The 17,292-nt window shown below is 36.8% G+C and overlaps 1 protein-coding gene across 2 annotated transcripts in view; it reads left to right on the forward strand.

The window, feature by feature from the left end:
- LOC150110502 (splicing factor 1-like) overlaps positions 1-13,640 on the forward strand; it is a 125,010-nt gene extending 111,370 nt beyond the window's left edge. For both annotated transcript variants that reach the window (XM_090399538.1, XM_090399545.1), the window contains one exon: positions 12,650-13,640. In XM_090399538.1, the coding sequence (XP_090255664.1) occupies positions 12,650-13,014 (365 nt within the window). In that variant the 3' untranslated portion in view covers positions 13,015-13,640. The remainder of the gene's footprint in view (positions 1-12,649) is intronic.
- Positions 13,641-17,292: the final 3,652 nt, after the last annotated feature.

The raw sequence follows: 17,292 nt of genomic DNA on the forward strand, positions 1-17,292 counted from the left end.
CTTCAATAATATTTCTGTATTTTAGTCTACAGTTCACATCTGAGAGCTGTTCAACTTTTATTCACTTTAAAACTTTCTTACATGTTGTTCTTTTCAATATGAAATTCAATTTTATCCTGCTCAAGACTAAATAGTGATCACTTCCAATTTCAAATCCTCTGTACACTCTGGTGTCCTGCACCAAGGAGAAAACATCACTATCAACAATAACATAGTCAATGAGACTTTTCTTATTCCTAGCCTCTTCTCTCCATGTGAATTTGTGCACATTTTTATGTTGGAAAATGGTGTTAGTAATAACCAGTCCATGTCCTGAGCAGAAATCCAACAGATATTTGCCATTATTATTAGCTTTGCTCTTTTCTCCAAATTTTCCCAAAATATTTTTGTATGTCTCACAATCATTTCCTACTCTGCTATTTAGATCTCCAACAAGGACCAACTTTTCCTTTTTCATTGTGTCAGTTGCTTTTTCTAAAGCATCAAAAAAATTCCTCCACTTCTACCTTAGTAGAATCTTCTGTGGGACCATAGGCACAAATAAGTCTCATTGTCTGGTTCCCCATTCTCATATTTGCCCACATTACTCTACTTGAGACTGTCTGCCATTCAAGAAGATTAGCCTCGTATTTTGTGTTGAATACTATGGCTACTCCTTCTTTTCCTTGATTGTCATTGCCTGAATGTAACATTTTGTATTTATTGCTCAGAAAGGTCTCGCCAGTTTTTGTCTTTTTTGTTTCAGTCACCCCTATTATGTCAATCTAGTACTTATCTAATTCCTCAGCTAGCTCCATTTCTTTGCCATTCAGGCTTCTTATGTTGATAGTACCGATCTTTAACTCTGGTGATGTTGAGTTGGAGCGTGTTTTCAGATTTGTTCCAGTAACTGACTTTTCGCTGTTTGCCATGGTTCCCTGGCGAAAACAACGGGGGCCTTGTTTAACCGGGCGACGCCCCAGCCGGCATGAAATTTTGTCATGTTGTACTATCATTTTTTATTTTGGTTTAACCAATAAAAATACAATTTGGTCGGCTAAATCCCAAATTGCCAGCTCATCCTCGTTCATTCAGTATCAAAGTAGATGCCCAACAGAGTGCACCACGAGAAGGTGAGGATTGGACATTAGGTTAGAAGCCCTGGTTGGTTCTCCGGATTCCTTTAAAGGCTATGTGGAGGTCTTCTCTCAGTTATACAGCTTTGACCTTTAAGCAACACCATATTCTGTGGCTATAGTAAATACATAATTTTTAAGTTAAGGGATATTATCCCATATTGTTTCTTAGCCGAATAAAAAACTCAAAGAGTTTCATGCCGAATATAGAAACTATATAAAGTTCAGCGATTCCAAATGTAAGCAAATACCTGGATAGTGCAGTAACTGACCCTTGAAGCAGTTACTGCACTGCACCTTAGTGCAAGCTGAGGCAACTCATAGGAAGGGTGGAGCAAGCTCCGATCACTATTCTTGATATTTACCCATAATGTGAACTTAACTCCTAGGAGCTGTATTATTGTTCAACATTATGAGAGAAGGTCACTACCCAGACCGTTTTCGACCTTTTTTGAGGTCTCATCAGTGAATAGGTAGACCTAGTTAATACCAAGTTTGTAGCGAACAGAACTTACATCCCTTCTATGAGAATTGTCAAGAGGTGTCCTATTAAATTACTAATTATAATGAAGAGCCAAAGGCTTCATTTCGGCGACATGAACATATTTAAGTTAAGAGATATTATCCCATATTGTTTCTTAGCCGAATAAGAAACTCAAAGAGTTTCATGCTGAATATAGAAACTATATAAAGTTTGGCGATTCCAAGTGTAAGCAAATACCTGGATAGTATAGCAACTGACACTTGAAGGTAGTGCAAGCTGAGGCGACTGATAGGAAGGGTGGAGCAAGCTCCGATCACTGTTCTTGATATTTACCCATAATGTGAGCTTAACTCCTAGGAGCTGTATTATTGCTCAATATTATGAGAGAAGGTCCCTTCTCTCATAATTACATCCCTTCTCTTAGAAGGGATGTAAGTTCTGTTCGCTATAAACTTGGTATTAACTAGGCCTACCTACTCACTGATGAGATCTCAAAAAAAGGTTGAAACTAGTCTGGGTAGTAACCTTCTCTCATAATGTTGAACAATAATACAGCTCCTAGGAGTTAAGTTCACATTATGGGTAAATATCAAGAATAGTGATCGGATCTTGCTCCACCCTTCCTATGAGTTGCCTCAGCTTGCACTACCTTCAAGGGTAAGTTTCTGCACTATCCAGATATTTGCTTACGCTTGGAATCGCCGAACGTTATATAGTTTCTATATTCGGCATGAAACTTTTTGAGTTTCTTATTCGGCTAAGAAACAATATGGGATAATATCCCTTAACTTAAATATGTTCATGTCGCCGAATTGAAGCCTTTGGTTCTTCATTATAAATACATAAATTTTATTTTTTGATGACTGAAACTGTAATTATTACCCCTCTTCTCGATAATAGCATTTAAAATTTATAAATGGTGATTTGCACTAATTTTGTTCTATGAAACTGTCTAAAGTAGCATGTTGACACTTGCAATTTGTGGCATTCACTTATCTTTGGAATTAAAGTTTTAGATTCCTGCTTATATTTTAAACGAAGTACATTTGAAATTTTAACTTAAATATCAGAGATATTGTATGTACTTGACTATGGCTCTGCTGCTAGTCATGTAAATGAAGTTATTTGGGCATTACTCTTCATTTCCTTTTTATTTATTATTTGTTTTATTTTTTATGTAGATCTGCATATTTTGGAAATGCTCCATCCCCAGCTGGAAACCACTGCCCTGACTCATGGCAGAAGTGGTCCAAACCTTAATCTATAACTTTGGTTTCATTGCACAGATTTATTTTCCAAGACTTGGTTTTAAAAAAAGAAATAGTTTTATATGTATACAGCATTTTTTCTGAAATTTCATCTACCACCTAACATTCACAAATAACTATTGTAAAATTCTAATCCACAGCCTCTTGGTTATGGAATATGCTTTCTCTGCTTGTCATTCATGATTTTTTGTTTTCATGGATTGCAAAAAAAATTTTTTTTGTAAATTCCACCCAAGTGATTTTTAACTTAGTACATTATTACAATACAATGGTCAGGTTAAAAGTTAGATATAGGAATCCTTCTCAACAAACCTTGGAATGGATTTAGGCTTCCGTAAGCAAAGTGGTGATGGTCTCGCATGGACAATACTAGCAGTAAAAGGAGTAGCCATAGTATTCAACACTAAATGCGAGGCTAATCTTCTTGAATGGCATGCAATTTTAAGTAGTGATGTGGGCAAATATCAGAATGGTGAACTGGATAATGAGACTTATTTGTACCTATGGTCCCACAGAAAGTTCTAGAGTAGAAGTGGAGGAATTTTTTGAGACTTTAGATAAAGCAACTGACACAATGAAAAAGGAAAAGTAGGTCCTTGTTGGGGATCTAAATAGCAGAGTAGAAAATGATTGTCAGACATATATATTGGAAAAATTTGGAGAAAAGAGCAAAGCTAATAATAATGGCAAATATCTGTTGGATTTCTGTTCAGGACATGGACTGGTTATTACTAACACCACATTCCAACATAAAAATGTGCACCAATTCACATGGAGAGAAGAGGCAAGGAATAAGAAAAGTCTCATTGACTATGTTATTGTTGATAGTGATGTTTTCAACCTTGTGCAGGACATGCGAGTGTACAGAGGATTTGAAATTGGAAGGGATCACCATTTAGTTTTGAGCAGGATAAAATTGAATTTCATATTGAAAAGAAGAACATGTAAGAAAGTTTTAAAGTGAATAAAAGTTGAGCAGCTCTCAGATGTGAACTGTTGACCAAAATACACAAACATCATTCAAGAAAAATATGAAAGAGTTTGAGAACAGGAACCAAACTTTGGAGATTCAGTGGCAAGCCCTGAAGAAAACATTGATTGATTCAGCCAGAGAGAGGCATATGGTGAGGTTGTCTGTAAGGATAGAAAAATCAGTACTCCGTGGTGGACACAGGAAGTTAAAGAGGCACTGAAAGAAAAAAAAGAAAGCATATCAAAAGTTCCTGCCAAATAAGTCAGCTTGTGCTCTTAGAGAATATAGAGACAAATATAAGAAAGCTGAGCACTTAAAAATTTAGACTTTTTGTGGTTATGAGACCATAGGTTCTTTACTTAATACATATATTAGTATAATCCCGCCTACTAGTTTTGCTAGCAGCTGTCTAGCTTTGTCAAGGCTCGAACGGCACACACAAGAAAATATGAGAGAATACAGAAACGTTGCTAACTGTTATGCAGTTAAGTTTGAACATATGTGTGACAATGCGTGCATGTGTTGAGAAGCTTCAGGCAGTATCGTGGATACGTGTTGTGTTACACACGTTACATGATTTTTTGCATATTGTAGTTCCGTTAAACTGAGTGAGTTGATTAAGTTTTTCCATATATCTTTCAGTATGGCACCCTGATTTCTGTTGAGGTTGTTACCTGTTCTTAATACCACTGCTGCTTCCTTGAAAATTCTGTAACCATAATCATCATCTAAGTATGGCATAGAGCTATTTTCCCAGTCAATTGCATGGTTGGAAGTAGAAAAGTGATGTGCTAAGCCTGAGGAGACTGTCCTGTTGTGATTGACATCCCCAACATGCTCCTTCTGTCTGATTTCCAGGCTTCTTGAAGTTTGCCCAATATATGAAAGATCGCACGTACATGGAATTCTATAAACACCTGGATATTTGAAAAATGGTACGCTGTCTTTAGGAGATCTTAATACTTCTCTGATGGTAGTAGTTGGCTTAAATACCACTCTGATGTTGTGAGATTTTAACATTCTCGCTAATCTTGACGAGACTGAATCAACGTAAGGGATGACTACTGTTGAAGCGTACTGGGCAACTGTTTCTTGTTGTTGGAAGTTGTCTTTATAAAGGAATTTGTTGATGATGTTTGTAGGAAAACCATTCTGCGATAGTGTTATAGCAATTTGAGAAAGTTCTGTCTGTACCTCTTCTTTGTCTGAAATAAACTTTTTTGGCTCTGTTCCGTAACATGTGAATGATGCTATGTTTTTGTGATCTATGATGGTTGGAAGAATAATGTAAATAACGTCCAGTATCTGTAGGTTTTCTGTATATGGAAAGTTTAAAATTATTCTCCTGCCTTTTCACCAGTATGTCTAGGAAGGAGTGTTGTCTGTTTTTTTTTTCAACTTCTAGAGTAAATTTAATTTTGTTGTGAAGTGAGTTTATTCTCTCTAAAAACACCTGTAGGTTTTCCATGTTTTCATTCCAAATGATGAAAATATCATCAACGTATCTCCACCATATCGATGGTTTAGGTGTAATTTTGGTAAAAAATTTAATTTTCCAACTTTTCCATTAATAGGTCTGCACAAGGTGTTGACAGTGGACTACCCATTGCTAGGCCTTCCAGTTGTTGGTAAACTGTGTTGTTTATTTTGAAGAAATCTGATTTCAGGCAGTGATTGAACAACTGTGTAATGTCTGTAGGGAAGAGATCTTTAAAGTTAATGACCTCCTCCACTGGAACATTTGTAAATAAGGAAACTACATCCAGGCTGGCCATTATGTCCATTTGTGATGTCTTAACGTACTTCAGTTTCTCTACAAATTGTTGAGAATTCTTAATATAGGACTCTGTTTGTCTAATTTTTCCTTTTAGTAAGTTGGCCAGGTGTTTAGCCAGTAGGGGGAGGATCTGCCATCCACATTTGGACACAGTGAAACACCCTCCTTATGCACTTTGGGTGTACCATAAAGGCGAGGAGTTATGGGAGTGCAGATTTGAGTTTTCTTTTTAATTCCTCAGGCCAACCGGTTACATTTCTGATCAGCAGGTTTGTTTCGTGGTGATTTGTCATGATTGGATTTTTCTTTAGTATTTTATACGTGGAACTGTCTGACAGGAGATTGTTTATCTTAGTGAACTAGTCTTTTGAGGTTAAGAATGACTGTGGAGTTCCCCTTGTCAGCCTTAGTAATGATTATCTCTTTTTTGTTTCGTAAGTTACGAGTGGTGTTCTGTTTGGATTGTTGTGCTGTTGCAAGGATAATCGTGGTCTGGAATCTAATATCGTTAGCTGTAGTTTCTGGGAAAGGACGGAGACCTTTTTCAATTTTACAAATGAAGTCCATTTTTGGAATGAAATTAGGGGTGATGGAGAAGTTGAAACCTTTCTTTAGGATGTCGGATTCCTGTTTGGTAAGGCCGTGATCTGACATGTTGAAAATCACTTTGTCATCTGGGAGGTTGTTATAAGAATGGTATTTTTTCTTATACAGTTCTTCAAATTTTTTAATTTGGTTCACCTTGCTTAACTGGAAAGTTTTCTCATAGCTAAATTGTAACATGTGGTCTATAGTGTTCCAGACTACAAGTCTAAACTGTTTGAAATATCGTCAAAATGATTCCGGCAATTAAAGTCAATAATATTCAGTTCATACCTGATGTGTTGTATCCTTTCCCGAATTAGCACCAAAGAAGCTTTGTTGTAGATACTTTTGGCTCGTTTAGATTGAATATATCCTTTAATTATTAAGAACTTCGGGATGATTGAAAAATCTCTGCATCTCTTAAGAAATGTAAAGTGGTTCAATAACTTAGCCTTCCTACATTTCTCTTTTTCGAGGCACCGTACTATGTTTCATCTGTCTATTTAAATTATACATATTTGGTCATAAAATACTTAAAAAAATGAGATTTTTTTCTGGTTATGAGACCATTAGTTCTTTACTTAATACATATATTAGTATAATCCCGCCTACTAGTTTCGCTAGCGACTGTCTAGCTTTGTCAAGACTCAAATGGTACACTCAAGAAAATATGAGTGAATACAGAAACGTTGCTAACTGTTAGGTGAAGCTAGTAGGCAGGATTTTACTAATATATGTATTAAGTAAAGAACCTATGGTCACATAACCACAAAAAGTCGTTTTTTTTAAGTATTTTATGACCAAATATGTATAATTTAAAGTAAGCACTGTGTAAAACTAGCTGAACAAAAGTTGTGGGAAGACTTTGGTAAGAACATAGAAAATAAATATCAAGAAGGTAGCAAGATATTCTGAAGATGGTTGAAGAAGCTCAGAAATGGAGGAAAGAGTGCTGTAAAAGGAATTAGAGATGAAAAAGGTGACTTGAAAACAGGAGAAATAGATATGCTTGAAGTATGGAGTAATTACTTCGAAAAATTGCTGAATGAAACAAGCAGTGATGACAGCACAGTGGTAAAATAAACTCAACAGACATGCAGTCAGCAATACATATCCAGACTTGAAGTAGAAAAAGCAATCAAAAGCCTAAAATGTGGAAAGGCAGCAGAAGTAGATGATATTCGACCAGACAGCTCAAATATGAAGGTATAGAAGTCTTATAGTGGATGCACTGCATAGAAGGCCTGGACAGAGAGATGAATTCCTGATGATTGGAGTAGAGTTCTCATATTACCCATATATAAAAATGGAAATAAAAACTGAATGTGAGAATTAGAGGTATTTCCTTACTAAGTATTCCTGGTAATGTATATGCAAGTATACTTGAAAAACGGTTGAGAAGAATTGTGGAAGAAAAGCTTGGTGAAGAACAAGCTGGATTCAGGCCAAATAGAGGCTGTCAGGATCAGATCTTCACTTCACGACAAATAGTCGAGAAAGCATGGGAATATAACGGAGATCTGTATTTAAGTTTTGTCGATTTGGAAAAGGCATATAACAAGGTGCCAAGAGAGAAGCTATTCAATACGCTACAGTACATTGTAGTATATAATGCCCCATTGTAATGCTACAATGGGGCATTATATCAAGCAATATTTAGTCTTTATTTGAGTTGTAAGCCACAGTTAGAATTGAAGGAAGTACAAGAAGATGGTTTAATGTTAAATCTGGTGTCAGACAAGGATGTACATTATCCCCTCTATTATTCATTATCTATATGGATCACATTATTAAACCTGATATCAAAATCGGAGATTTTAATCTCAACTCTTTGCTTTATGTGGATGATGTTATACTTCTAAATAAATCTACTACAAGTCTGCAAGAATCCCTGACTAAAGTGAATAACTGTTGTAATAGATATGGTATGAGGATCAGCAATAACAAGACAAAGACAATGAAAATAGGCAGAAACATTGAAAATATCAACTGCATTGTGAATGGTGAGCCTATAGAACAAGTAAAACATTTCAGCTACTTAGGCATGATTTTTAGTGAAGATGGTAAATTAACTATGGAAATAGACAACAGAATCAACAAAGCTGGTATGGTAAGAACTCAACTGAATAAATTTATATGGAATAAGAGAGAAATTAGTCAAAACACTAAATTAGCTGTATAAAGACAGTATTCAAGCCAATTTTAACTTATGGATCTAAGAGCTCGATCAGAAGTAAAACACTTGACCAAGGACTAGAAACTGCAGATATGAGAGTCCTGAGAAAGATTAGGGGCATGAACAGATGGCATCAATGGCAATATCATATTAAAAACAAGGATATTAAGAAAGAACTTGACATTGTCAATATCCAGAAATGCATTAGCAGAGCTAATCTCAGGTGGTATGGTCACTTAAATAGAATGCAAGAGGAAAGATTAGCAAAACAAGTGTTCTGTGCTCAGTTGGATGGAAAATGATCCAGAGGAAGACCAAGATATAGCTGGATTGATGCAGTGAAAAGTGTCTTAGAAGACTGAAATATAAGGTCTGATAATGTTGGAGTCTTGACAGGTAATAGATAGATTTGGAGGAAAATTGAGGTACATATCAGGAATTTGAAATTGATAATACAGTAAACCCTCAATTTAATAGAGACTTAACGGACGAAATTTCTTCCATATGTCACACTTGAAAATTAACTCCCTGTTAATTTTAAAATGCTTTTAACCAAGATTTGCTTATAATTAAATTAACAGGTTATTTTTTTGTTATTAATTTCCTGTTATTTTTAACAAATTTTAGCGAATAAGCCATCATATGTTGGAAAAATACTAGTAATTTAGCCGACATCAATGAATCACTGCTCATAAAACATGTTAGGCTAATGATTAGCATGTGATCACACCAATCGAGCTGTAATTGGTTCTTTTGTCACGTTGTGTGGCTTTCTGCAGCAGTTTTAACGCGAGTTTGCTGATGTGTTTCAGAAAATCTGTTATATAATGGACTTTCAGATTTAACGGACACCCCATCGCCCGAATTTGTCCTTTATATCGAGGTTTTACTCGTATATAGTTATTTCTTGTAGAAGTGTAATGATCATGTGTACAAAATTTTCCTGAAAATCAGAGCTGCAAGGTCACTGCTGTTGACATACAAAATGCACCTAGTTTCAAAGGGTTCTTGTCATTTGGGGGGGGGAAATAGGGAGTGTATTATAGGGGTAACAGCAATGACTGGGGATTGGTCTGCATCTCGTACAGATTACAAGGAAAGCTTGAAGAAGAGATTTTTTGCTTAGACACTTTAATAGAAGCAGATCTCAATTCCCTGCCAACTGAATCTTTTTTTTTCAGTTGGCAGGGAATTGACTTTCTGACTTTTTTTTTTTTTTTTAATAATTTGTAGTTTACAATTAGAGAAGAAGAAACTTTCTCCTTGATTTTCCTTTTGCCATTTTAAACATTATAAATTAAAGATACCAAGAAATTATATTCTTGATTTAATCCTTTTTCCAAGTGTAAGCAAACAGTTTGAACCTGAAGTATCATCAGGACTGGGCAACGTATATAAAGGCTTCACATCTCTTGTCTTAGTATCCCATAATGCAAAGCATGTATCCTTATGAACATGTATATTGCTCTGCATCATGGAAGGGTCGTCATCTAGACCAAGGTTTCTCAAACTTTTATGTTGGAACACTTCACAAATCCTGAAATTTTAACGGAACACCTTGGTTAGAGTCGAGTATAATCGGTCTCATATTCAATGTAAAGCTAACTTGTATAGGTAAATGTGACTTTTCCATTACTTCCACCTTAGTATCACCACCTCTGGGTCTGGCTCTCACTGATGAGACCTCAATAAAGGTCAAAAACGGCGAGTAGTGGCCCTTCCCTATATGCAAAAGCATTTATACATGTCCGCAAGGAGATGTGCTTTGCGTTATGTGGGATACTAAAGCAAGTGATGAGAACTTGCACCACCACCTTTACCACGAGTTGCCCCAGTCCTGAAAGTACTTCAGGCACAAACTTTGTTTGCTAACACTTGGATAAAGGATAAAACCCAATACATAATTAGTAGCATAGCTAAGTGAAAAGACTTCCATAAACTTATCTCTAATCCAGAGAATTTTAATAATAGGGTGTTGACACCCTTTGGCAACTCATATAGGTAAATATGACTTTTCCATTGCTCCCACTGATGAGACCTCAATAAAGTTCGTAAGCGGTCTGGGTAGTGGCCCTTCCCGTAATGCATAGCATTATGCATGTCTGCAAGGCGATGTACTTTGCATTATGGGAGATACTAAGGCAAGTGATGAGAACTTATACCACTTTTACCACTAGTTGTCCCAATCCTGAAAGTACTTGAGACGCAAACTTTGTTTACTAACACTTTGGATAAAGGACAAAACCCAATAAATAATTCTTTCAAGTAGTTTGTTTTATACAGCTGTCTGAAGCAAAAGTGTTGTCTGTATCCCTTGAGGATAAAATTGAGTATCGTGTGGTTATAATATTCTTTGCAAAAGAAGGTTTAACGACAAAAGAAATTCATTCGATGCCCATAAAAGTTTATGGACACTCTTCTTCATTTCTGACAATTAAGAAATGGGTGCCGAGTTTAAACGTGGCCTTGAAGATGATCCACGTGAAGGACATCCAAAAAGTGTAACAACACCAGAAATCATTGATCAAGTGCATGATATGGTAAAAAACACACTCACATGAAAATCTCTGAACAGTGCTTGGAGCATTTTAACAAGAATAAAACTGATTTTGTGCATTGGTTTATTACTATGGATGAGACTTGGATTCACCATTACATACCAGGATCCAAACAGCAGTCAAAACAGTGGACAGAAGCCAGTTGTTCACTACCAAAGAAGACAAAGTCGGTTGCATCAGCATTGAAAGGTCGTGGCATCGGTGTTTTGGGATGCTAAAGGCATTTTGTTTATTAATGATTTCAAAAATGGTAAAACAAATAACCTGGGAATATTATTCTTATCTTTTAACCAGACTAGACAAAAAAAATTTGTGAGAAAAGACCCGGTTTGGAGAAGAAAAAATCATCTTTCATCAGGACAATGACTTGCCCACAAAGGCCTTACTTTCTCCCTTTTGGAAATAAAAGGCATTAGTGAATATATTTTTTTATCAGCTGTACCTGGGAAAAAAAGAAATGGTGGTTTTATCTTCATGATGTCTAATATAACTATGAACACATCACTCTTATTTGCATGCTGGAAAAAATGGAGTAAAAGGAAACTTAGTCTTTATTCTGAAGTCCAAATGGTTTTTTGGCTACTTCAAGCTTTTAGCAAGATATGTGGTGATATTACACCAGGTGACGAGACTTGACCGTTCCTAATAGTCCACTCCTAGATATTTCCCCCAGTTGAATGATTTAATGCTTGTTGGCAAGGATACTAACAGGCCAACCAACATGGTGTAGACAAAGAACTTGGATTTCTGTATACTGACCAGGCTTCATCAAAGTTCAGCATATTGAACATTGCAGTCATGCAATCTTCATTGGTTCTTTCAAAAAAAATGTCAGAATATCTTCAGTTCCCTTTCTGTTTTTAGGCCCTAATATGCAGTATCTTATAGCTTTGTCACATCAGAATTTCATACAGATGTAACATTCTTTTGTTAAACTCAAAAAAATAGCAAAGCAGAATACTTGCAAGATATTATTATACTCATCCACGTCAAAACATTGGGGGAGAAAGGGGGGGTGGGGGAGACCTCTCTATTTAGTGGAATGGTATAAAAGCATGGCATATTATGAAACTATCTGATTGGAAGAGAAAGACCAGTACTGCAGATATTAGGCAGCTGCTTTGGTTCTCATTGACTGACACACAGATATGATGTTACACTTTTTAGACCACTTTTTGTCTTTGCAATTTCTACTTCTCAAACAGTATTCTAATATCAAAGATGGATGTCATCTAATCTGGCATCCAAAATTGTTTCAAGATTATTTTCACTTTGTATTGCAAAAATGCTGAAATAAAAAATTCTGAATGTGACTATCAACTGTCACTTTGGGCAAGGACTAATTTGCATTGCTAATATGGAGAATAGTTTGCAAATGTTTTGATAGGTCTTTGTATTTTTAAGTATTAATTGCGTTATTCACATACTCATAGCCAAAGAGTTGAAATTAACATTGTCAAATAGAATCACCATTTCATTTTTTGTTTTAAAGAAACACGTACACATATAAAGTGAGTAAATCTCTTTGTATATGTTTTATATGTTTAGTTGCTTTAAGATGGTTAATTTATTAATTCTATTGTTTACCAATTAGGTATATCATTGCTACTAATTTGAATCTGCACTTTGCAAAACAAGTTTACTGTAAAATGTGTTCAGGTTATTCAGTCATCATTGTGTAGTAATTTCTGTAATTCTTTCTCTCCTCCTTAGCTGCAACTGTGGGTGCTGCAGTTCCACCAGTCCCATGGCAACAACCTATACAGTATCAGCAGCAACCAGCAGGTTCAGTGCCACTTCCTGTTCCACCACCTCCAGTTGCTGCTCTCCCTCCCCCTCCTTCTTTGGCTCCCATGTTTCCATGGACCGCTTTTATGGGTTGTCCACCACCACCGCCTTCTCAACCACCTTTGCCTCCAAGTCTAGCAGCAGCACCTCCACCTCCACCACCACCTCCCCCTACAGGAGGTACAGTTCAGACAGTCAACACAACTACAGCTGCTACACAAGGTGCAGATTTGTCAGTTCTTCCTCTTCCTAATTTATTAACTGCTCCACCACCACCACCACCAAGCTAAATGTATTTTAACCATTGAAATCGGAATACGTGCACACTCTTGAAAATGTCAGTGCTATTTCATCCTTTTGATAAGCATAAACACATATTTTGACATTTGTAAAGTGGATTGTAAGATGCATTTAAAAAAAGAAAAAAATCGCATTTTAAGAAATTTAATTATCTTGTATTTTAATAAACTGAATAGAAGTCCTTGAAATGTGATAAATAAATTTCTATGTGTAAAGATAAGAGAAAACTGTTTTCTGGGATAATTTCATTAACAGAACATCATGACTTTATTTACTATCATTGATTTTTTTTTTTTCCTCATTGAAAAGTTTCTGCATAGTTTTATTATTTTCACTATACCGAAAAGAAAATAAATCTTCATGTTATCCACTTCCTGGAAGTATGTAATTATTTTTAAGTGTATTTTTGTGTCATAGGCATATAATGTTGATAAAAATTGAACTCTTTAAAGTTAATAGTTCTTCATAGTCTACAAACTTTTTAAATGCTGTTTAAGTAAATGTTGATTTCAATGTATTGTACAAATTGTTGTGTATTGTAAATTTATGGCATTTAAGCCAGAAGCAGAACACGTACAGAATTTACAATAAAATATGAACAGTAAGTATTGCCTGAGATTTAAACAGACTGTCTGATTGTGCATTTATATTTTTGATTTTCTAAGTGGACATACACTATCTACCAATAATTTTCTGGACACTTTGCAATTTACAGTTGTGATACCAGCAGGAGAACCCTAATATCGGCTATGTCCACCTTTGGCTTTGATCACCTCCTGCACCCTTTGAAGGAGACTTTCCACCAATGTGCCCAGGCATCAGGTGGAATTGGTCTCCATTCCTCCTTCAAAGCAGCACTGAGTTCAGCGACAGATAGAGGACATGCTGCTCTGGCCCTCAATCACTGCTTCAATTCATCCCACATGGAGTTGAGGTCAGGACTCTGCACAGACCAGGGCAGTTGTTTAACACCCATCTCTTCATACCATTCCATAACAGCTGCAGCTTTATGGTATAGGGTAATAATACAGGTCTGTTCCATAAAAACCCAACAGTGTAGGCAGCACCTGATTATCCAGAATATCAAGGTATTTAGCTGCCTTCATGGAACAACGGACAACCACCAGTGGTCCCACTCCAAACCAGCTGAATGCATCCCACACCATTACTCCTCCACCACCAAACTTTACCATGGGTGCAGCATACACTTTAAAGAGTGTGCTGCATCAGACCGGAAACAGGTGAACCTTGATTCATCGTTCCAAAGTATTGTTTTCCACTAGTCAACTGTCCAATTCACATGCTCTTTGCAATAGGAGAGACAAGCTGCCTTGTCCACTGCTCTTCCATGGAAACTCAGTAAATGGAGTTCTTTTCATACAGTATTAGTGCTCACCATGGAGTTACTCACACTCTGGGACTCATCACGAATGGTCTGTGCCTATTGTAGTCGGATTTTTCATATCACCTGTTTTAACATACTCCTGTCCCTGTCAGTCATTTTTGGTGTTTGTGCTGGGTGTTTTTTTGGCATTAGTGCTGCCAGAATGTCTCCATTTGTTGATCACATCACCAACCATTGATTTTGGATGCTTCAGTTGAGCGGCAATGGCATGTATGGACATGCCACCAGTGTGACAGCCCTGGATGATGACTCTCTCGAAGTTATTGAGTTCACATCGTGTTTCCACAGCACCTATATTCAACTGCTACAATGAAATGCTGCCTCCTGCTATCTGTACAGGCTTGCACCATCATGTGTGGAATGTTTTGTTTGAAGCCCCTCAGTTTTTTTTTTCACAATATTGTGAGCATCTTCCATATAGAATTTATTTTGGTAATAATTTTTATTTTAACACAGTTCTTTTCTCATCATAAATGGTTCTCAAAATATAAAATCAGATGTGGATCTACCTAGAGTCTGTTATGGTTATAGAGACCTTGAATCCTTTAAATCTTTTTTTATCTACTGTTTGTTGATTTCATATGAAAGTATAAGAATTATTTCTTCCACAAAACAGAAATCATCTAGTAAATAACATACCTAATTATATTAGGCATCAGCTTAGGTGATACCGCATCCCATCCTTTACGAATTAGCAGGGGAAGGAGATGATAGCATTCTTCCATGTCTGTTGCTATGGCAGTACTCTTTTCCTTTCTGCTAAAGCTATGTTGCCCAGCATCCAAAAATGCATCTGCTAGCCTCACTGGAATAATTGGTAAAGCTGCCACTTGCAAATATTTGTTGTGAAATATAATGATGATGATGATGATGATGATGCCCTGTGGTTGGAAAGACCTGGCTTTGCAACCTATCAGGTATGTAAAAAAAAAATAGGGCTTTTCAACTGGCACTTGGCCAGTCTCAGCAACAGGCAAACTAGCCATAACATACAGTTCATAGGCATATACTGACCTCATAGCTTTAGTTGCTTCAGCTGTAATTAATTTAAATCTTGCACACGCTGTATTTCTTTTTAATTAAACGTGAAGAGCAAATACTTCTTTACTCATCAAAATTTTACAAATGGAATCGGGAATATTTTATATAATAAACAGTTGCTACTCAGTCACAGTTGGATTATTACCAAACTTATTTTATTAAATTATATTACTGTTAGGTGGATGTTCCTAACATTCACCTAAAAACGCATTGGTCCACCTCTCTGTGCAATCACAGCTCGCAGATGCCTAGGAACAGATTCCACAAGGTGTCAAACATCCTCCAAGTGTAACTTGACCCATGTCTGCTGCAGCAATTCTGTCAGTTCACGCTTATTCCTTGGAGTAGGATCAGCAGTTCTAGTATATCCCACACATGTTCAGTTAGATTACAGTCAGGGAAGTTTGGTGACCCAAGGCACTATGGCTAATTTGTTGTCATGTTCCTCCAACCACCCAGTAGTCATATGAGCCAATGACTAGGTACATTGTCCTGTTGAAATATGGCACTGTGGTTGGAGTTGACCTGCAGATAGGGATGGAGATGGTCTGCTAACAGGTCTCTGTAGCATACAGTGTTTGTGGGATGATAACCAACAGACCTAGGGCATGCCAGGACAAAGCTCCCCAGACCATAACACCACCTCCACCAGCCTGTTGAATCCCACCTGTGCAACCAAGGAATAGGGCTTCATGCTGTTTATACCAAATGCAAACCAGGCCATCAGCATGGTGCAGCAGGAAACCAGAATCATCACTCCATCTGTTGAGGGTCCATTGCCGATATTCCTTGGCCCAAGCAACATCTTACTATATTTTGTTCAATTTTAGCTGCTGACTGACAACTTAAATATAGAATATGTATTGCTGTATAAAGAAGGGCTCACTTTCGTCAGCTATGTGTGGGCGATCCTATAGGTGAGCATTGGGTGTCACAACAAGTATCTCAGCAATGATGTGCAGCAGTCAAACAGCTAACGCACCAGTACAACAGTGATGCAGTTTGATTCATTTCCACATGCACTGTCATACCTTGCTTTGCCTGGGATTCCACAGCCAAAGACCATCAATCATAGGTACGCTTGTTGGTCTTTGGCTGTGGAACCCCAGGCAAAGCAAGGTATGACACGTTGCATGTGGAAATGAATCAAACTGCATCGCTGTTGTACTGGTGCATTAGCTGTTTGACTGCTGCACATCATTGCTGAGATACTAGTTGTGACACCCAATGCTCATCTAAGGGATCGACCACACATAGCTGACGAAAGTGAGCCCTTCTTCTATATACAGCAATACATAGTCTATATTTAAGTTGTCAGTCAGCAGTTAAAATTGAACAAAATACAGGAAGATGATTTGATGTAAAATCAGGGGTAAGATAAAGATGAACATTATCTTCACACTTTAAATCTGGAGATAGACAATGGAATAAGCAAAGCTGGTATGGTTGTAGCCAGCTGAATAAATTTATATGGAATTAGAGAGACATTAGCCAAACTAGCTTGTATGCAAAACAGTGTTCAAACTAGTTTTAGGTTATGGATCTGAGAAATAAGGCACTTGATCAAAGACTAGAGACCACATATAGGAAAATTCGGAGAAAGATTACATGAATGAACAGAAGGCATCAATGGCAGAATCATATTAAAAATGAAGATATTAGAAAGAACTTGACATTATTAGCATTTAGGAATGTGTCAGTAGAGCTAATCTGAGGTGGTATGGCCACTTAAATACAATGGGTGAGGAAAGTTAGCAGAACAGGTGTTTGATGCCAAGATGGCAGAAAAGAGGCCCAGAGGATGACCAAGATTTAGGTGTAT

The sequence above is a fragment of the Typopeltis vanoorti genome, chromosome 1 (genome assembly GCF_054136105.1).
Source record: "Typopeltis vanoorti isolate ZY-2024b chromosome 1, IOZ_Tvanoo_1.0, whole genome shotgun sequence".
NCBI lineage: Eukaryota > Metazoa > Arthropoda > Arachnida > Uropygi > Thelyphonidae > Typopeltis > Typopeltis vanoorti.